Source organism: Chrysemys picta, chromosome 14, assembly GCF_011386835.1.
Source record: "Chrysemys picta bellii isolate R12L10 chromosome 14, ASM1138683v2, whole genome shotgun sequence".
Lineage (NCBI taxonomy): Eukaryota > Metazoa > Chordata > Testudines > Emydidae > Chrysemys > Chrysemys picta.
The window spans coordinates 11,196,113-11,219,134 of NC_088804.1; the positions used below are offsets into that span (position 1 = coordinate 11,196,113).

General features: G+C 45.4%; 1 protein-coding gene across 2 annotated transcripts in view; it reads right to left on the reverse strand.

The window, feature by feature from the left end:
- The window catches only part of NECAB2 (N-terminal EF-hand calcium binding protein 2), a 304,596-nt gene that overhangs the window by 55,162 nt on the left and 226,412 nt on the right, over positions 1-23,022 (reverse strand). For both annotated transcript variants that reach the window (XM_005306290.5, XM_005306291.5), the window contains exon 6: positions 9,524-9,660. In XM_005306290.5, the coding sequence (XP_005306347.1) occupies positions 9,524-9,660 (137 nt within the window). The remainder of the gene's footprint in view (positions 1-9,523; positions 9,661-23,022) is intronic.

Genomic DNA, 23,022 nt, shown 5'->3' on the forward strand with positions numbered 1-23,022 from the left:
CTCTAGGAGGAACTCCATCAGTGTGCCAGACCCCCTGGGGATCTTGCTTTTCCTCCTGGGTAAGCTTCACTGCCTCCTTCGACTGGCCCTCTAGGCCTGCAGCACTCCTGCTCTGCTTGCCCCGTGAGCTCCGTTCAGCAATTCCAACTGAGACAGACCCCGATGGAGACTTGTCCACTCTTCAGGGATTAATGGACCTCGCCAAGCATTTGCAGTGACACTCACGCAGCATTGTCAAAAGAGCAGCATTTATTTATTAACTGGAACACAGCATAGGAAGTCCCTAGGGTAACACAGAGAACCGAAGGTTAAAGGAGAGTCCATTCTGGTTAGCCCAGAGCCCAGCCAAGCTGTAGTGAACCCCTGGGTTCAAGCTTTGTCTGTCTCTCTGTCTGATCTCCTTTGTCAAACTCCAGGTGTGAGCCCTGACTCCTTCCAACTCTTGCCCCCCCCACCTCACATGTCTCCAGCCTTTTGGTCTCGAGCTGGGGGATAGCTGTTCAGCTTCCCTAAGGAGCGGCGGGGAAATCCATATCCCTCTGGGTCGTTGGTCGCTAGGTGTCAATGTGCTGGGGATTGGATTTGCCATTGTCTTCTCAGATGTTTCACTGATATGGAAACTAAGGCCCAGACAGCTAAGCAATACCCACACCTAAGTGTCTCAGCCTGCCGGGAAAGCAAACAGTCCCCTTCCACCCAAGGCACATAGGGGAAACTGAGACACAAACTGGCCTCTCAAAAATATTGAAAAATATTCCCACCTCATCACAGGGGCCCAGACACTCACTCTCTCAGTTCCCCTCTTCCTGCTCTTCATCCCAGCCCTTTGTTCCCTTCATCTTCTCCTCCCACTCTCCCATTCATGCTTTTTTCAAGCTGAACTCTATGCCTGGAATGACATCCCTCTTCCACTGTGCCTAGCATCCCTTTGTCTCCTCAAAGTCCCCTTTCCTTCACCTACCCTCCCATATTGGCAACTCCAGGAGTTCTTTAACTAGTGAACTGCAAGAAGCAGATCACAGACTGTTGTGTGGACACCCTGTTTCCCATTTGCAGTCGTGCGAGCAACCTCTCCTCCCACATGTGGGTGTGCAGGACACCTCACCTTCCACACACATCCGTGTGACAACTGCAGCACTTGGAGCATGGCAAATAACATTAGGAAAGTGCTGGTGCATTGTTCAGAATCCAGCGCAAGGAGTGTTTTGTTCTTTCCAGAAAAAAAGTTAACCAGACTGGCTCTTCATTCTATCACCCTCTCTTATCTATTCCTCTAAGTCCTCTGAACCTGCTTCTCTGACACCTGCTCCCCTCTTCTGTGTGTTTCCTCTTCTCTTGCAGCAGCACCTCCTAGCTTAGATCCTTCCCCAGGACAGGTAGCCAGGCTCCTTTTTTGGGGAAATAAAGCAGCAGATAACAAGGATGTAGACCAGAGTCATGTGACCTGCCAGCTCTCCTTTCACTATCAGCAATGGTCCTGTGGACCACAGTTTGAGAACTGCTGGTCTGACCATCTCTTCTTCCACCACCTCAAGCTCTACTTAAAAGTATTAGCACTCATACAATTCACTCAGCATGAAGTACTGTTCTTTAACCTTGCCCCCTCGTTCTCCTATGCTCCTCCTTGATCTGCTCCATGTGTTTTATGACTGCAACCAGTTCTACAATCACCTGGGAGGTTAAATGCAGACAGACAAGGACATTACCACCACTAAGAGTGGGTTGTTAATTGTGATGTGAGACAAAGTATTAAACAACGTGAGAATCAGCAATGGTTTGCACAATGGCAACAGTTGCACAGGGTTGGGCTCACTGGCAAATTATCACGCTCTTTTTATCGCAAGGCAGGAATTGAATAGACTCTTGTCCATGATTCTAGCCTAACAGGCTATTTTAATTCATAAACAATGACAATGCATGCTTGCTTTTTTCTTCCTCCATGAATCGATTTCTTTTATAAAAGTGGCAGAATGTGCAGTACATTTCAATGTAATTCTATAAACTTTCTCTTTCTGCTCTTTGAATAACTAAATAAAAATAAAAATAAAATAAACTGAAACCAACAGAGAAAAGCACTGAAGTGAGATTGAGGTTAGTTACATGTTCCAATGCTGGATGCAACGGACATAAATCTGTGTGTAACAACTTGTAAGATGGGCTGCATAATATCTCAAGTGCCCAAAGTCATTATCATTTAACCTACTTTTATACCTCAAATTATAGAATTCACTTTTTTAAAAACTTAAAACACTTCTCAAAGCTATACAAATGTATGTACACTGTACATCCTGAGGAAGTTTCGGCAATGCATGCTAAATAAATGAGCAACATGGAAAACATTTAGAATGTTTGAAAGAAAGGATTCGCTACTACTGAACAGCACTACGGAAAGACCAGTTAGAGAAAAGCACCATAAATAGGTATATTGTTTTGGAATAATACACGGTAATCAGAATACAGATCTGTAAGTAAAAATATTGAAGTTGGCATTGTCCTGCAATTTGAGAGATGGATGGGAGTTTTCATAGAGATGTGAATGTCCATTAAAGACAATCAGATGAACTACCAGTTGGCAAATACTAGAATATACAATAAACTTTGGACAACATGACTCATAATTCTTCAAAGATGCACTAAATGCCTACTCTTCGTCCTCCTATTCATTAACCTGACAAATATTTTAAATGATCTCTATGAGAGGCGGTTCAAGACATAATAGATACTTTCTGGTGATATACTGTGTAGATCAGGGGTCGGCAACCTTTCACAAGTGGTGTGCCAAGTCTTCATTTATTCACTTGAATTTAAGCTTTCACGTGCCAGTAATACATTTTAATGTTTTTAGAAGGTCTCTTTCTATAAGTCTATAATATATAACTAAACTATTGTTGTATGTAAAGTAAATAAGGTTTTTAAAATGTTTAAGAAACTTCATTTAAAATTAAATTAAAATGCAGAGCCCCCCGGATCGGTGGCCAGGACCCGGGCAGTGTGAGTGCCACTGAAAATCAGCTCGCATGCCGCCTTCGGCACGCGTGCCATAGGTTGCCTACCCCTGGTGTAGATCATGTGCCAAATTTTCAACTGCTCAGCACCCACAATCTGGGCCAGATTTTCAGCAGAGCTCAGCTCACGCTTAAACAACGAAACCATGAGCAGATTTTGAAGTGGTGAACATCAAACACCTCCCATTGTGACACTTATGGTCAGATATTCAACAGACCTCAGCATTCAACAGGCTCAAAATCTGGCCACTTATTTTGGGAGCTAAGCTCATTTAAAAATTCTAGACGGAATGTAACTGAAATGCATGCACGATGCACTGGAATCAATATATCATAAAGGGAACCCCCCCAGACCACTGTGGATATTTCAACTTTTTGATAATGGTCTACTGCCACCTTGAAGTTGTTAGTCTGTAAAAGGGAATACAACCCGACATGCAGCGGAGTTATTTGTCAAGGGAATAATTTCCAGCCTGCTATTGTCCCTGAGACCAGCCAGTATATCCTTGATATTTCAAGATTTCTATAGGGGGATGACAAATGCATCTGACAGATGGTCCCAAAAGCAGACACTAGTTAAAAATAGAGAACAATGGCAAGGGTACCAAGAGAGAGACCCATGATTACAATGTGTTGAATAATTCCACTGTCAGTCCCTGAATAATACCCTGGTCGATATTCAGGATATTATGCAAGAAGAGATGGAATTTTTTTAAAATGTGTAATGATGCGTCTCTTGGTATCTTTGCTGTTGTACTTCATTTTACAGCCCTCTATATAATTTTTAGATCATCTCTGCGATTTTATACAGAATAGTGAGATAATTTACTCAGACTTTTTGTTGTTGTTGTTTTATTGAAATCTCCTTAGCATACAACAATAACAACATTACGTATGGGGCTCGTACACAGGCATATAAATGAAAATGATGTCTTCAGTGATCTCTGATTGCTCCATCTGAAGACTCATTTCCTCATCATTGTGTCCACTGAGCTCTCGTGTTTACCCAAATTTCATATTGTGCATTATAAAAAGATTTGCTGAAGGCCATTATGTGGCTTCCAAATTGACAGAGAGGAATTCTGTTCTTAGTCATGGAAATTAACAACGTTCCCACCTGACCTGGAAAATGTTGCAAGATATCATCTGAGCTACCTAACCCAGGCAACTACACTTTCTGTTCTGTGCACACATCTTCTGTTATCTGAATTTTGTACTGCATTGCTCAGTTAGAGACTTTATTCATATTAGCAAAATAGCTTGCAAATCCAATTAGGCTTAAAGAAACCTGATTCTTTAACTCATTTGCTGAAAGTGCAAGGCAGGCTGTGGTAATTAGCAGGTGTGTATTTTCAGCATCGTTGGGGCTAGCATTTTTCTCCAAAAGCAGAAGACAGATTAGTTTAGTCTCTGGTGCAACAGCCAAATATTTAATGTTACAGACTTGGAATGGAGAAGCTAGTAGGGGTGTGAATTACTGAGAGATCATGAAGTCAGCATCCAAGAAAGCTTCATACATCTAGGTGTTGAGATGATAGAAAACTTTTGTTAAACCATTGGGAAAGGGAACAGTAGAAAATGCTACAATCTGTCATAGCTAGGGCCTGATTCTCATGCCTGTCAAGTCTAGGGTTGCCATATTTCAAGTTCCCAAATAAAGGACGCTGCCGGGACGGGGGGAAAACTGGGTGGGTGTGTGTGTACTGGAAGGGGGTATTTGGGGGTGGTGGAGGGATGTGTGTATTGGTAGGGGGTGTTTGGGGGTGGTGGAGGGGATGTGTGTACTTGGGGAGTATTTGGGGGTGGTGGAGGGGTGTGTGTGTGTGTACTGGGAGGGGTGCTGGAGGGGTGTGTATGCTGGGAGGGGGTATTTGGGAGTGGTGGAGGCATGTGTGTGTACTGGGAGAGGTGCTGGAGGGGTGTGTGTACTGGGAGGGGGTATTTGGGGGTAGTGGAGGTCAGTCCACTCAGTCACCCTCCTTTGACATACTTGAGAGTGTTCTGAATGCAAATATGGTGGCTATGGTCCATTATTGTTGTCAGTGGCTTCTGATATCAAGTGGAAGTAAGACTGCGTTGAATGTCTTTCGCTTACATCATGCACAAGCGGACAGAGAGCTGAACATAGTTCTCAATGGTCAGCGAATAAAGCATGATTCACACCCAGTTTATCTACGGGTCACACTGGACAGACCTCTTACATATTGTGATAATCTTACAAAGACAGCGACTAAGGTCAAAACATGCAACAACCTGCTTGGAAAACTGTCCAGAATGACATGGGGCACCAACACCCAAATGTTACACACTTCAGCCTTGGCACTCTGTTACTCAGCGGCGGAGTATTGCACTCCAGCGTGGGTTCGCTTGCCTCACACAACGAGGATCAACGCACAATTTAATTCCACCATGCATATCATTTTAGGCACACTTAAATCTATTCCTCTACCACGGTTATTGGTTCTCTGCAATATTCCTTCGCCCAGTGTTTGCAGAGAGGAAAGCGTAGCAAAGCTTGTGACAAAATTGTGTGATATGCCACATCTACTGCTAATTAAAGACTTGCTTAATGCACCATATGGTCATCTGCCCTCATGTCACCCGTTGTAGATAAGTTTATTGGGTGAGGGATTTACAGTAAAGGACATGGTTCGCAGAGAAAGTGACAAATAATTATCCTGTCTCGGACCTCACTCAATGTCAACCCGGGTTTGATTTACTGCAAAGGCAATGGAGCCTTCCAAACCAGTTTCGTACTGGACATGGAATTTGTGCTGCAGTGGAATTTCGGTAGCGTTTTAGAGACCGTCCACTATTTCAATGTAGGCAGCCATGACACGTAGTGTTGAGGACTGCAAAATGACTCCATTTCCTGGAGATCTTCCTGCCTTGAACATCATTGATAAGAACACTGTGTCTTGGCTTAACCGGACTGCATATGCCAAATAAATAAATAAATACTGGTGTGAGTGGGGCTGTTGTAGAGGAGGAAAGACACAAAGAGGGGAAGGGGATAGAGTATCAAAAACAACAGAAAATTTAACCCAAAAGTTTGTTACCCAAAGCACAGGAAAATGAGTTTCTGAATGACTGTGTCCCCCAAACTGCACTACTTCCAAAACTTTAAAGAGCTTTTCTTCTAGCATTCTGCACCCAGCAGGTACTCTTGTTTTAATTTGCAACATCTGATATACTGCCAGCATGATGACAGAATGTGCTGGAGAACATCTGACCCTCACAAAGCCAGTTTTCATCTCGGTTGGTGCTAGCATGTGACATATTTACATTAAAAACCATAAAAAAGGAAAAAAATAAATCTCTTCTATTAATTAAAGGCAACCAGGCATGAAATACTGATGCCCCCACATTTCTACAATGAGTGAGATTGTCTTTAAACTCTTTTTTCACCAGGTGTTTGTCACCTTGCTGGAGGCTCCCATTCTGATCTGCCAAACCATCTGATTCCCAATATAAGAACCTGTACTCATAAAAGACGGGACCTGTTGTTTACAGTCAAAGTGCCAATCTATTGTTCTGTTAGAAGGTAAGCACATATTTGTGTATGGTCAAACATGCATCTACTCTACTCTTTCTCATGTGCCAGTGCAGATCCCAAATTTGGGAACATACATAAGATTGTGTTGGGCTAAGTAGTGGCCTGATTTTCAGAGGTGCTAAGCACTGGTAGCTTCCATTCAAGTGAACAGGAGTTGCCAGTACTCTGAAAAGCAGGTGATAGGTGCACATTTGTACACCTGTAGTCCTGCAACCAAAAGGGCCAAGAAGTGAAATGTAAACTAGGGAATATTTTAGCCTTTCAACATCCATGAGCATTAACTGATTTTCTCCAAGTGACTCAAAGAATCAGAAAGTTAGAACAAAATGTTCCCCTCTGGTTATCATTGTGCACCTTGACTTAGCTCTTCTGCTCTGCTCTCTCTATGTGCCAACGGAGCTCCATGGAGATACAAGAGAAAAATATTGCCCTTCGCAATTGAATAATTTCCTCTTTATTATCTATTCACACATGTAGAATCCTGGCATTAGAAACCCATTTGGATAGCAGCTCATGTACTAAACTCCACTGGGTGACCAAATATGAAGAGATAACTGTGTATATGTGGAGGGATTCATAAGAAATACAAGGACAAACACATCCCTGGAGTACAGAAATGATTTCAGAGGAAGCTGCAGCAGAGATTGAACTGACCCAACGTCCTTTGATTTTTACGTTTCTTACAGTGATTTAGTAGTATGTTCAGAGCAGGGCCGGCTCTAGGCACCAGCAAAAGAAGCTGGTGCTTGGGGCGGCACATTTTTAGGGGCGGCATGGCAGGCGCCAGAAAGCCGCCCCTGCCGCCCCTAAAAATGTGTCCCGCCCGCCCTAGCTCACCTCCGCCGCTGCTCGCCCTCCCTCCCAGGCTCTCAAACCTGGAAGGGAGGGGGAGATTCCGAGCGGCTGCAGCGCGCGAAACAGCTGATTCGCGTGCCGCTGCTCACCCTCCCTCCCACGTTTGAGAGCCTGGGAGGGAGGGGGAGACTCTGAGTGGCCGCGGCGAGGGCGCCGCTTCTCCCCCTCCCACCCTCCTAGGCTTGAGAGCCTGGGGGGAGGAGGCAGGGCTGGGGATTTGGGGAAGGGGCAGAGTTGAGGTGGGGCCGGGGGGTGGGGGTGGGGCGGCCAAAATTGTTTTTGCTTGGGGTGGCAAAAATCCTAGAGCCGGCCCTGGTTCAGAGTAATGATTGGCAGAGGGTATATGCAACTGGAAATCTCAATTACTGATACGTTTACTTTGGCATAAATATTGCTCACAAATTAAATGGGGAAAATAAAGCCGGAGTTTTAAAACACTATTTTATTAAAGGGCAGTTTTCTCTGCTTTAAAACTTGAGCTAAAAGCGGTCTCATTTAAAACATTTGAAACAGTATCTCAGTCCTATAAATCTTCAACAGATTGAAAAAAAAATCTGCCCCATCGACACCTTCTCACCCTGCTGGTTTTCATACATATCAGGAGAAAAGAGCTTCTGATTTCCCCTAGACTGTTTCTATGGCAACCTGTTTTGGTTACAGTAAGTGAGCTCATTAGTCCATGGAGATGCATGACATTGACACCCAGGAACTCTCTATGTTAAGTTTCAGGCTGTGCTTTAGGGTATCTCTTATATCTGTCTTGACTTATACTTTAAAAAAGAAAACCTGAAACCCTTCTTGTCCTCCATCTTTTACCGTCAGGACAGAGGGCACTACATTGTGCTATGCAGATTATGAAAAACTCTTGCTCAGGACTTCAAATGTCCACCAAGTGACACTTAACACTTGGACACCTCTCAAGTTCCCCTGCACACAGAAGGCTGGCCACTGGAAGTCTATGGTTATCCACTCAAGACCTCCTCAAGACCCTGGGTAAATATGAATCTGGGGGTGATTTGGGGTGCTCTACTAACCTGTGGTGGACATGTGTAAGTGCTGGAGACTAAATAAAGTAGAAGCTTTGAGTGAAAGCACTTTTGTTTGCCTGCTTGCATCAACTATCTATTGGCCGTACGGCCGTCTGCCCTCTGATTTATTTCCTGATGCCTCCTTGCAAAGAGTAAAGTTACCAAGAGCGTTGGGTTCAGCAACATGCCGGGTAGCAGCTCCTGAGATCTTTTTCAAAATCATTACTTATTTATAAACAGACGGCAAGGGATGCTGTCAAGGTAGATGAGGTCTCAGCCATGACCTGCATTTTTATTACATTTATTTGCAAGTGCCATTCAATTCTGTGCTAGCAGCTGCTTCAATGCTGTTTCTTTTCTTATGGAAGATTAATGCCTACAGTGCAGTCCTCAGCAGTAGCTCAAGTTTCCAAGCCAATGTGCACAGTCCAACACCACCAAAAGAAGCTACCTTGCACAGCTCAGTGCTTGCATGCAATCCCAATGGCCAGAATTTGGCAGGCCCTTGTGTGGGTGTGGAGGAATCAGAGACCCCTCTTCCTTCATTCTTCCCTGCAGTACAGGGGCCTATTCACTGCAATCTCCTTGCTTTCCTAAGCTCGGGACCTGTCTCACACGCTGGGACACAAGCTATCTTGAAAGAGATGGAGTGAGACGGTGAGGGCATGCCCCGAGCACTGGCCAGCTATGGAGAGGAAGATGTGCTGTTCTCCCTAACACACTGGGATGGACCGGCCTGAGGTCTGAAGTGGTGTCTGGCCTCCTGGTGCTGGCCCTCTGTGTAGGGCTGAACATCACAATTTTCACTCTTTGAAGCATATTTCCAACTTATCAAAATTAAAACTTTGTTTCCGACTTCTAGTTTGAGCTTCTAGTTTCACTTGTCTGCTTGTTCCATGATACACTATGAAATAAACAGTGTTTGAGAAAAGTGGCTACACCAGGTCAAGACACAGAACACATAAACATTCCCCAGCAGCACCAGGGTAGTAAAAAAGGCTGGTTAACAAACAAAATAGATTAGTCTATTAGAGCAGCAGTAGGGTGCAGAATGCAGAAGACAAGAAGATACTACCAACCTGATCTGATTGGTTTGCTCATCAATGGCATCAACAGCACTCTCCACAGAGCTCAGCAGAGACTGGATCTGGTTGGCAGTCTCCTTCAATAGGAAACGGGTCACAAACTGGTCCACGTTGGTCCCTCTTTCGTACACCTGAAAAGAAAGGCGCAGAGTTCAGTGATAAAGTGCCAACGACTTGGGGGGAAAAGCATCTGTAGAAACTGGCCCCCAGGAATCTTGCTCCTTTCACCTAGAGTGACCAGATGTCCCAATTTTATAGGAACAGTCCCAATATTCGGGGCTTTGTCTTAGAGTCACCTATTACACCTCAGCCTCTATCCTGATTTTTTACACTTGCTATCTGGTCACCCTATTCTCCACTCTCTAGGCCACCTTCTCCTACTGGACATAAATGGAATGTATGATCATTCTCAGCAATTTCCATCTAAGTGATGGGGCAAATGCTCACAGAAGACTCCACATAATTACACTGTGGCCTTTCCATCTCAGATTTTGTTTATGACAATTTCTAGATAGAGCTCATTTGGCGCATCTCAAGATGTGACACTGGCTTGCAGAAAATTCATCCCTGTGAATGCTGAGGGCAGCCCAAATGTAATACCAGGAATGGAAAGTTCCCAGTGAAATATATTGCTATAAGATAGGTTCAATGGAAGCTTCATGACAGGATTATGGGGGAAAAGAGGCTGTTTGGTTTATGCTAGTCATGTGCTGAAATTCTGAAATAACGTAATGACCTATTTAAAATAAAAATGGAAAAAGTTACATTATTTTGATTAACTAGAGTCTTTCTCCACGTTTTCTTTTCTAAATTACTGAATATATCCAGGAAATGTATATCTGTTTGATGAGCTGGGTATATCCATATGGGTGTCCAAGTACCTGGTTGCTGTGTGTAAAAACAGTAATTTCTGGGTGTTACTTCAATTGCCAAGAAACTTTTTCTTCTGACTTCCCTCTCCAACCCGTGCAGCCATCTGACTGGCAGTTATCTGAATGGGTAAAATAGCCTCTCTAGATACAATTGTGGATTCCTCATTCTTTGCTCTCTTCACAGCCTTCTGCAATTGCCCTGATGCTTGTGCAACCGGTGTGGTTCTTATGCCCCAGCCAAGTCTTCGGGAACCCATGCTGGATGTGCAGACCTGCTTGTGCACAGAGAAAAGGGGCAGTGCTATTTCTTGTCCCAGTCTAGAACACACGCAGGGGAAGGGCCAGTACCTCTGCCCTCCCTCAAAGGGGTACCCTGCAGCCATAGAAGCAACTAAACTTCTGTGGACCTGAGGATGCAGCAGTGGCTCCAAGAGGTTCTGTCTGTAGCCATCTTGTGACTTGGGATGGGAAGCATCCTGACTCCTCCTCCCCATGTGAATTTCCCAGTGCACAGCCCGGTTACTAGAGCCGTATAATGGGAGAAACATTTGTCCAGGAAAGAGCAGAACCCCCCATCTCTCCTGTTAGTTAATTGGGGCGGACAGCAGAAGACAATGCAGCTGTTAACCTGTCACCCTGGGAAACTGATTAGTTTATTGCAATGCGAACGGGCACCGTGGGGAAAGGGGTGCTGCACAAGAGGTGCCAGGGCTGCCCAGAGGATTCGGGGGGCCAGGGGCAAAGCAATTTCGGGGATCCCTTCCATAAAAAAAAGTTGCAATATTATAGAATACTATATTCTCGGGGGGGGCCCCGCAGGGCCTGGGGCAAATTGCCCCACTTGCCCCCCCCCCACCCCGGGCAGCCCTGAGAGGTGCTCACAAGGCAGCACTTGCAAGCACTGAATCCTTTCAATGGATTGGGTGCTGTAATTTCCCTGCCCTTTGGAACAGTGATTTATAGGCTTGCAATGATATGCCATGGATCTCCCCAATTTGACTCAAATACATATATAACAGTCTGCATCTCCCCCCTTGCCGTAATCACTTATCTCAGTGGCACATGGGCAGCGCTGATACAGTTACAGAGTCTGTCACCATTTCCAGTACAAATATACCTCCCTTCTCCAAGGGGTTCCAACCCAGCTGTATCCATTTGCTTTGATCTGACACTTGACGTATAAGGTCTCAACCTGGGAGTATAAATTGCTACTTCCCCCAATTCCCCCATGAAGTGACATTAAACTCAGTTCTTGGTCCACTCGTTCCTGGAGGGCCTCAGACTGAGGGGCCTTTGGGCATGAGGTAATTCTCTGTGCATAGTTTGCTGTCGCTTTCTGCTTCCATAACACTTTTATTGTGGTCAATATCTGTTCATCAGGTAGAGAAATGTGTCAGAGGTGATGAATGAATATTGTCTTTTAAGTTACATTCTGCAGACCAGTAGCCTAAATGTTGTGTTGGGACTTATGTTTAATACCTAAAATTCAAATTATGGTTGGATAGTGCACATGTGACTTTTCCAGTGGTTTTACATGCACTGCGTTCCCTAACCAGCATTGCCAACTCTCCCAATTGCATCATGAGGCACGTGCCTTTAGCCAGATCTGGTGCCGGTCTCACTATGGTACAAGATGCTACCACCCTTGTGTGAATTTCAGCCCTGCCTTGGAAAAAAAATCCTTCTGATTGGCTGCCTTCCTCACTTGCCCCACCTACTGGGGAAGAGCAGCCAATTAAGGATGCTGCAGGATACAGTCAGAACATTTCCCTCTTCCCTCAGGCCCAAAGGGAGTGTCTCTGTGGGGGGAGAGGGAACAGCTGACATCATTCTCTGGGGCAGCGGGGGAAGTGGGGGTAGAAGGAGCAGCCCAGCAGCACAGGAGCTAGTGAACAGGAGTGGCTAACAGGGGAGTTTTGTGAGCGAGCTCTTCAGGTGAAGGAGGAGCGATTACGTGACGTTTCAGAAACATTCATGAGGAAGTAAGTGTGACGGGTTGGATCACAGAAACCCCCTGGGAGCTGCCACCCAATGTGCCCAGACTACCTCTGCTCCTGCTTTCTCTGCCAGCTCAGGACTCCAGCACCCTGTCTTGCTGAGCCAGACACTCCCGTCTGCTCCAACAAAGACCCAGGGTCTGAACCACGTGCCCCAAAGCTGCAGGTTTACCTGAAAGCAGCTCACAGAAGTGTTCCTGTCTTTAACACTCAGATGCCCAACTCCCAATGGGGTCTAAACCCAACTAAATCCGTTTTACCCTGTATAAAGCTTATGCAGGGTAAACTCATAAGTAGTCTTGGCACATCAGTTGGCAGTTCCCAAGGGGGTTTCTGTGATCCAACCCGTCATAGGTACCTTAGAAACAAAATATAGGGGGCACATTTTTACAAGTGACTGTGAAATAAGTACCCCAAAATAAGTCTCTACTGTACATATAGCGCTAGGGTAATTGCACAGCAAACTTGTTTATCTGAATGCATAAATCACCAGTTGGACACAAATGACTATCTGTGAATGCCAAAAACATTCCATTTGCATGAAAATCATTAGGCTTGCAATTGTGTGGGAGCATTTCTGAAAATCTGGACCACTCAGACATGATCTCGTTTCTGATCTTTTTCTACATGAGCCATTGATTTCTTAGCTCCCTGAGGATGACAGCCTGGCATTTCCAAAAAAAAAAAAAAACGCTCAGACGCTTGCATTTTTACTTTTCTTTAAAAGAATTTATATTTTTGAAGTGAAGAGTTGAAGGAGGACTAAGCTTAGTGAGGAGTTTTATGATTCATTAATTTCAAAATCGACTGCACTTTGAAAGTAATTACTTTCCAGGGCTTAAATGTCATTTTTATTGAGATTTTTATTTTAAGACATTGGCATCTCTGGGTAATGTTATTGGCTTGTTAAGATCATTTGAAACACAAGCACAGCATTTGAGTTCAATAACATTGGGACTGACTGGATGAGAACACATTCGTCAGTAAAAAATAATCTCCACCAGGTCAACTGGTAGGTATTTAAATACCTGATTCAACTGGATGGCTCAGGGGACACTTGAAAGGCTATGGAGTTCTGGGTTGTGAGGCTGCTGGTCTGAAACCAAACCAATCTGAAGGCTGTTTGGTGGTTTCACTTTAGTCCCCTCATCATAAAAAAACACCACCACAATTGGCATCCAGTCTCAGCCGAAGAATCAAGAACTAAATGTACGTGGACATGAGACTGAATTCTCCGCCCATCTACAGAGGTAGCCAGGCCCTCTAGAAGATGCATACTGTCAGGGCAAGATGGGCAAGCTGAGAATACTCTGCTCCTCCCAGTGTTCTGTCAGGGGAAAAAGAGAGGCTATCATTCAGTGTAGCTGTCAGTTCAGCACCTTCACCTGCCCTACAGTCACTTATAAAACTGGATGGTTTACATTAGTGCAGTTTGGAAACAAGACACTTTTAAACCACTTAGTATTCTTGAAAAAAGAACAGAAGTACTTGTAAAAAGAAGAACAGGAGGACTTGTGGCACCTTAGAGACTAACAAATTTATTAGAGCATAAGCTTTCGTGGACTACAGCCCACTTCTTCGGATGCATATAGAATGGAACATATATTGAGGAGATATATATACACACACATACAGAGAGCATAAACAGGTGGGAGTTGTCTTACCACCTCTGAGAGGCCAATTAATTAAGAGAAAAAAAACTTTTGAAGTGATAATCAAGCTAGCCCAGTACAGACAGTTAGATAACAAGTGTGAGAATATTTACAAGGGGAGATAGATTCAATGTTTGTAAACAACTCCCACCTGTTTATGCTCTCTGTATGTGTGTGTATATATATCTCCTCAATATATGTTCCATTCTATATGCATCCGAAGAAGTGAGCTGTAGTCCACGAAAGCTTATGCTCTAATAAATTTGTTAGTCTCTAAGGTGCCACAAGTCCTCCTGTTCTTCTTTTTGCGGATACAGACTAACACGGCTGCTACTCTGAAACCTTTCAGAAGTACTTGTGGCACCTTAGAGACTAATACATTTATTTGAGCATAAGCTTTCGTGGGCTACAGCCCACTTCATCAGATGCATAGAATGGAACATATAGTAAGGAGATATATATATACACACATACAGAGAACATGAAAAGGTGGGAGTTGTCCTACCAACTCTAAGAGGCTAATTAATTAAGAGAAAAAACATTTGTAGTGATAATCAAGATAGCCCATTACAGAGTTTGACAAGAGGTGTGAAAATACTTAACATAGGGAAATAGATTCAATGTGTGTAATTCTTGGTATCCCCTTCACTGTCATCCTGACTGTGGGCAATCTTAGATCATTACATACGGTCCATTACCACGGTATAGGAGTGCCTCTGGTCTACCGATCAGCTTTCTCTCCAGCACATATCCTAATGTGTCTATTGTGTGGTATCTAAGGCAATGTTCCCGGCAAAAAAGTGTGTGTGTGTGTGTGTGTGTGTGAGAGAGAGCGCGCAGTGGGATAACTGAGACTAGGCAAGGTCAACACTATGCCCACCGGCTGGAAGTTGACCTTGCCTCGTGAACCTCACAATAGAGCTCCAGTGGCTTGCCTCCACTTGGATTTTACAGTGGGATAACCAGCTGTCTGGGAGGCAGTACCAGAGCCAGATCCCACAGCCTAGAATGCCCTGCCTTGTAGAGTCGTCTCCTGACCTCCTTTGAGAGCCTGACACAAGGAGACGCAGAGGGGTGGAAGATCATCCATGTGATCATTCGTCACAAGGAGGACTCCAGCATAGATGAAGGGGAAGAGCATTCCAGAGATGTTGGCTCTTGGCAGAGAGAGCCATGCCTTTTCTCGTCTCTAAATGAAGATGTGGGACAGTCACCAATTCCAGCCCTCCCATCTCCATTGCTGAAACAGGATTAAAGACAATCTCTCATCTGATCTTGTCCCAGGGCTGGGTTCCACTTCAGCAGAGACTACAAATGCTACCAGACTGGCAGCGGGTTTGGAGATGTTCACCAATGACTCCGATAAGACTAACACACACACACACACACACACACACACACACACACACACACACACACACTTTCACTATCTGCTCCCAGTGGGTTTTGAGCCCAGATCTCCTAAGAAAAAGTTCTGTGCACTAAGATACCATCTATTTATGGTACCATCTATTTATGGTGTGATTTTTAAAGCTGCCAAAAGGACTGGATGACCAATTCCCATTTAAGTAAATGGAAACAGTGTGATCCCCCAAGTGGCTATGAAAAATCTTAGCTCTCTTTTCGATCTGTAAAGGTATCAATAAGCACCCATCCCATGCGCTAGCCCCAAACATGCACCAATATAATGCATATAAAATATATTTAGCAGACTAGCTTGTCTTCCTTAATAGCAATTAAGTAACTATGAAGGAGTGCAAGAAAATACACCAATTTACTAAATAAAAGCTATCTACATGTTCCTCACTAAGATACCTCCCCTAATTTCTAAGGGTCTGATTCAGTTAGCCACCCCTACCCTCTGAGTATTTTAGGTTCTGAGAGAGGAAGCCCTGAATAACTTCAAAATGTCATCCAACTGGAAATGAAACTACAGACGTTTCCTTGGGTGCTGCTCACACATTAGAATAGCTTCCTTTGGGGATCCGCTCTGATCTCCTCTGATCTCTCTGTCCTTTAAGCTTCTCGCCCTTTTATCTGTTGCCCAACTGGGACTGAAGATGTATTTGAAGCCAAGATCACCAAATGACAAGACTGTTTGCTCTTGACAAGCTTCCAAGATGTTTGTTTTAGCAGCAGCATTTTATAATTGAGGTAAAGTTGCCTCAGACATCTGTCCTCCTCTTTCAATCTACTCTCCATTAGGAAATCTTCAAACTTCCAGCCGTGATTGTTACGCTGGTTACTACTATCCAGTATATTTCATGTACTGTAGAAAAGAGTCATGCCAGGTGTTCCCAAGGTTAAGGTGAATTGGAAGCATCAGAATGTTAATCTCAAACACAGTGATTAAATAACACTGTCTTCAGGCCTCCTCTAATTGATGAGATGTGCAGGCCACCCCATCTCCAAATTGATCTCAACTTTGCAGAAAGGCACACAATTTACAGGTGCAATGCAGCATTTGCAGAGCCCATTAAAGGGCATTCTTATTTGTATTAGCACCTAAAGGACTCAGCCAAGATACAGGCTCCATTGCAATATGTATTATACACAGTAAGAAAGAGTCCATACTTCAGAGAGTTTAAAATCAAGAAAGGGGTGAAGAGAAGAGATCATCACCACCCACATTTTACATATAGGGAGCAGAGGGTGGAATTTTCAGAAAGTCTCGAGATCCATAACTGCAGCCAAGTTTTCAGAAGAATTCATCTCCCAGTTTAGGCATTTCAGAAAGTGAACAGATTTTCAAAAGAGCTCAGCACAATTCACACTGAATTCTTTTGAAAATCTAGTCATACGTGTCACAATGTTCTGGGTGTTGAGCACCCAAAAAAAACCCTGTCCATATTTAGATGCCTAAATGAGAGCTAAGCTGTCCTGAAAATCTGCCCCTAACTGGGGACGCAGAGCACCTGAAAATCCAATCCCACAGGATTTGCCTATGGTCATACAGGAAGCCTGTGGCAGAAGCAGGATTTCAACTCACATCTCCTGAACCCGGGTCTAATGCCTTGACCACAAGACCATTCCCCGTTTCATGCAGCCTTGGCACTAATGGACCATAGCAAGCAAACCTCTGGGTTATCAAACCTCATGTGCAGTATGCAACACAGTATTAAAGAAACCCTAGGAAAGACATTCAAGGTATCCCTGAAATAAATACTTTCAGTGGATACTAGTAATAGCCAACATTTTGAAGAGCAGTTGAATTTTAATGAAAAACTTGCAAAGAGGTGAAATTTAAACACAGTTCTGTCTTTTGTATTCCCAATGGTAACTGCAGGAAAGCAGCATCTTTGTTTCTTCAGGTTGTAGAAACCTGCATGGCACTTGTAGGGATGAGCAGTTTGCAGGAGGGAAGATTTCAGGTGAGAACTAAACAGAAGATGAAATTTTTAGGGAACCAAGATTACATTTTCACACAAATACCTTACACAAATAAAGGAGGAGAAATGCAGAAAATATGAATCCATAGCAGAGATTTCCTTCAATGGAACCAGTTCACCAGGAAGTTAATTAAAAAAAAGTTTTGCTATTCCTACTTGTTGTACTAACACATTTATTTATTAGCAGTAATTACAGCAAATCTAGTCTTTGGGAGCAAAATACTTTGAGGCATTATCTGTTTTACACGTTGCTAATCTTAGGGATTTTCTTTTTAAGAAAAAGTTTATTTAGAGAGGAAATTTTTAAAAAGTACCCTGCTTTCATATGCGGTTTGATTCAAAGCCCAATGGAAAGACTCATTGTCTTGAATGCGTTTTGGATTATGTACATAGCGCTTGACATTTTCAAGCACTAGATTGTTCTGGGTTTTGTCTGATTATTAATTATTTGTATTACAGTAGCACCCGGCGGAACCAATTGAGATTAGGGCTCCAGTTCTGCTAGGTGCTATACAGATACATAAATAAGGGCAGTCCCTGTCCCAAATCTTACAATATAAATAGACAAAACAGAGAAAGGGAAGGGCAAAGTGACTTGCTCAAGGTCACATAGAAGGTCAGTGGCAGAGCCAGGAACAGACCCAACAGGTCCTAATTTCCAGTTCAGTGCTGCTATTTACTAGACCATGCTACCTCCAAAGTAGTTTGGGTTATGTTTGTATTCTGGTTCTTTAGCAGCATTACTGTTTGTATTTGCAGCATTACATTTTGTGTTATTTGGAAAGATATTTAAATGCCACCACGATGAATGTGAGAACAGAGAAAATTAACAAAGCAGTTCAGTGGAAAGGGGGAAATGAAACTTAGGACTCCTGGCATCTGCTCCTAGCTTTTCCAGTGATTTGCTATATAATGTTGGGTAAATTATTTCACTTCCTCACTCGTGAAATTGGCATGACAATACTAACAACCTACCCCGAAAGGGTGCTGCAAAATAGAATTGCTTAGACCTTGGATGAAAGACACTACAGAAATACCAAACTTTATTTTAATCACTGCATTTACAAGGAAAAGACAACTCTTTGAAAACAGTCATTTTTCTTTACCCGTGGAAATGTATGAGTCTAACACACTGCTCATAAACACAATTTCCACCTCTTCCTGCTTTATTGCGATGGGTAAAACTGACACACTCAACTTGTTTTTAGAATAAAATGGAATTAACACAATTAACATTGATTTAATGAGATACTACATGCCAAAACACCCTTTAATCCATGTGGGATAGGCTCATTACAATAATTTCAATGAAACTGCATGGACTAAATTGGATTCATTGGCACATCTCATGCTCACAACAGATAAGGCATGAAATGGTTTTTCACAGAGAAATGAAAGCATGAAGACACCATGGGTTTTGTTATATTATGTAGGGCTTTTCAGACGTCACTGGTTTGCTATCAATTTGAAGGAATTGGTTCATGTAATCGAATGTGTCATTTCCAGATGCTGCCAGCTATTTCCCCAGGCACGTATTGACTTTACAAAACAAAAGCAAAGGTGGGAAAGTAGGCAGAATGAGATGAGAACTGCATTAGGGTTTGTAACCTGGAACTTGGGCTGGATGTATCAATTAGGTGCTACGGCATTAAAAAATAGTACACGTCTTGTCATGGGAATTCAATAACTAGTGAAAGAATTGATACAACGTGCTTAGCACCTCCCCACCACTCCTGTGTATTATGTCGGCTAGTGCCCACAATGTGTTAAACACAATCCAAATAGATAACAATCCCCTCCCCCCATTTTTTCCATGTGGACTGTGAATTTCCACAAAGTTTAAAGAGAGGGAGGATCACAGTGGAAAACTTCAAGGCTACTGCCTTAAGAAACTTGCAAAGAGAGGAGAGTGCCGTATCAAACAAGCTCTGAATATTTACAGAGGAAGCCCTCTTCTGTTCTGCACATATTGGCTCAGTCACAAACACTCTTTATTCAGCAAGTCATTAAAATATGCCAGCTGCCTGGCTGGACTCAGGATAATTAAAACATACCAGATGCTGGGCCAGATTTGGGGTCTTTCAGCTTGATGAAACAAAGAAACTGAAACATTTGCCAAGGCAGCCATCTCCTCTCCCTCAGAGAAGTTTCCTAGAGCTGGTGACAAATATTTGAGACCAGCAATGATTCTACCCCACTGTTCCTTCAACAAAGCCCACTCTGTCTATGGTTCTAACGTCCCCCAGATTCCAGCATGAAAGGGTGTTGCTCTTATTTGAAAATAAAGGTGGTTTGAGATAAGAGATAATCAAGCAATGACAAATAGCCTCCTGTCTGGGAAAATCCCTGAGAATTATTTCCTGCCCTTCCTGACAGAGATACCCACTAAAACTAGGATTTCTTTCTGCATAAGGAAGCACCCCAGTTATTCCTAGATTAGACATAGGAGAGAAAAATCTTGACTTTTAATAGGGTTACCATACGTCCGGATTTTCCCGGACATGTCCGGCTTTTGGGGGCTCAAATCCCCGTCTGGGGAGAAATCCCCAAAAGCCGGGCATGTCCGGGAAAATCGGGAGGTCAGCCGGGCCCGCGGGGAGCCAGTCAGCCGGGCCGGCGGGGAGCCGGGCCGGCGGGGAGCCGGGTCGGCCGGGCTGGCGGGGGGCCGGGCCGGCGGGGAGCCGGGTCGGCCGGGCCCGCGGGGAGCCGGGCCGGCGGGGAGCCGGGTCGGCCGGGCCGGCGGGGAGCTGGGCCGGCGGGGAGCCGGTCAGCTGGGCCGGCGGGGAGCCGGGCCCGCGGGGAGCCGGTCAGCTGGGCCGGCGGGGAGCCGGGCCCGCGGGGCCGGGAGCCGGGGGGTGCGCCGGGCCGCCGGGGGCCGGCAGTGCTGGGCGGGCCGGGGGTGGTCGGCCGGGGCCGGCACCCCAGGGCCCGAGCTGACCCAGGCTGGAAACGCCGGGGGGCCAGCCTGGGCCGCGCCTCCTCCCCCCACACCCCCCTTACCTGCTTCAGACTTCCCACGAATCAAATATTCGCGGGAAGCAGGGGAGGGGGCGGAGACTTTGGGGAGGGAGCGGGGTTGGGCGGGGCTGGGGGCGGGGCCGGGGGCCGTGGAGTGTCCTCCATTTGGAGGCACAAAATATGGTAACCCTACTTTTAAAGGTAGTCTCTGAAAATATAAAGCAGACACTCTAGCAAAAAAATTATAAAACATTCCATTGCTCTTTGGTTCAAGAAAAATTCTAACTCTGTGCTTTCAATAAGAGTCAGATTGTTCTCAGACAAACAGGAGCATGGAGCCTTTAAGGCAAGTTATTCTGCTGTTAAAAAGGCTTGATCTTACACCGTTAAAGAGAGTTTGTCCATTGACTTGAATGGTAGTAGAATCCATCCCTAAATAAACAAGATGCTTTTCCCACACTGGGGACAGAGATTTACAAGATCTTCAAACCACAATATCCCTTGCATTTCAGGAAATATGCTTCTGTTTAAAGCACTGGACGATTTTCCCATTTCCTACCAAATCACCAATATGACTTTAGAGCTTGCAGGGGGCTGTGCCAAAGAGCTGTATATTTAGGGTCAGATATGCAAAATGTTTAGGTTGCAAATAACCAAGGGGCCTGATTCCCCTCTCCCTTCAATAGGGTTACCATATTTCAATACTGGAAAAAGAGGACACTCCACAGGGCCCTGGCCCCACCCCAACTCCACCCCTTCCCGCCCCAGCCCCGCCCAGACTCTGCCCCTTCTCCAAAGTCCCCGCCCCAACTCCACCCCCTCCCCTGAAGACCCCGCATTGCCCCTCCTCCCTCCCTCCCGCCCCCCCAGCTTCTGCTGCGCTGGGGAAGTTGCTTCGGCCCCCGCTGCTGTGGAGAGCGGCGGGAGCCGGGAAAGTTGGAGCCCGGGGAGGAGGCAGTCCCCTTACCATGCCTCCCTATTTTCCCAGACATGTCTGGCTTTTTGGAAATTCCTCCTGGACAGGGATTTGAGAACCAAAAAGCTTGTCATGTGCGGGAAAATCCGGACGTATGGTAACCCTACCCCAGAGCCGCCTCCTGCCTGCCCACCCGCCGGACCCCCCAGGCCTCACCCCAGAGCCACCCGCTCTCCACAGGGCCCATCCTCAGCCTTCTCCTGCCTCAGTGCCCCCTCTCCTGAAAGCCTGCCCTCCACAGGCCCCCCAATCTCCACAGCCCCTGCCTCAGAGCCCCCGACCCCCTCCAATAGCCCCCACCTTCCATAGCGCCCCCCACCTTCCATAGCACTCCCATCTCAGTCCTCCCCTTCACCTCCCTCCATAACCCCTACCCTTTATTTACCCACCTCCTCCCATAGCCCACCCCCTCCATAGCCCCCCATTCTCCACAGCACCTGCCTCAGAGCCCCCCACCCCCTCCCATAGGCCCCTACCCTCAGAATCCCCCCCACCTCAGAGTCCTCCACCCTTCACCTCCCTCAGGGGAGCCTCCACCCTGCTCCCAGCCGGACCCGGCGAGGCTGCGGCAGCTCAGGCTGCGGGAGGCGCTGCAGCGTGGGCCCGAGAAACTTTCCCCTGCGCCGGTACCCGCTCCCGGGCAGCGGCTCCGCCGGGGGGGGGGGGGAGGCAGCTCCGGCTGCACAGACTGCTGGCGGGGGGCTTCTTGCACGGCCGGGACAGACTGAGGCTCTGCCAGAGCCGCGGGGGATGCTCAGAGGAGGGAGAAGCGGCCGCGGGTCCCCCGCACCAGCAGCTGGCTGAAGAGACGTCACCGCTCCTAGCCATGGGGCGCAGGGTTGCAGCAGCACGGGGGGGTTGCAATCCGCAGGCTGAGCGACCTGACACCCCAAGAGGAGAGGGGGCAGTGGGTAGGGTTATCATACGTCCGTATTTTCCGGATGTTTTTATATATTTAAAAAAATCCTCCGGGACGGCAATTAACAACTGAAAAGCTGGATATGTCCGGGGAAATATGGACGTATGGTAACCCTACCTTACAACAGTTTTAATCTGGTATAATTCCATTGACATCAATGAATCAGTGCAATAATCTTGCATTTTTTTTGCATGTATTGTTAACACAATTACATATGAAAATTGCATGCCCAAGTAGCACGCATTTGGTGCAAAAATGCATGTAACCATGCATAACTAGTCATTCAGGCAAAACGATTGTGCATTTGTGTGCCTAAAGTTTTTAAAAATTTGATTCGATGTGGGTCATGCACTCCTGGTGCAGTGCCATTAGGGCAGATACTTGTAAATCTCAGTGATCAGGACACCACACAAAAAAGACAGGATAAATTGCTTTTAAGAATCTTCCTGATCTTCATGTTTTCTAGCTAGTGTTAGCAATATTTTAGCAGTGCTTGGTCATAGACATCATAACAGGTCATTGTCTAGTGTACAGTCTTCAGAATACACAGCCATAATGGAATCATTACCAAGAATGGTGTTTGGCACTACAGAAGAAAATGGCAAAAGGTAATCTGGAAGATCATTTGGAACATTAACAGGGTAGAGTATTTGAAACCCACAGATAACTGTGCTGTACAGTACCTTGTTGTGTTATGCATGGAGGAACAGAGGCTCCCCTGTATGGCCGG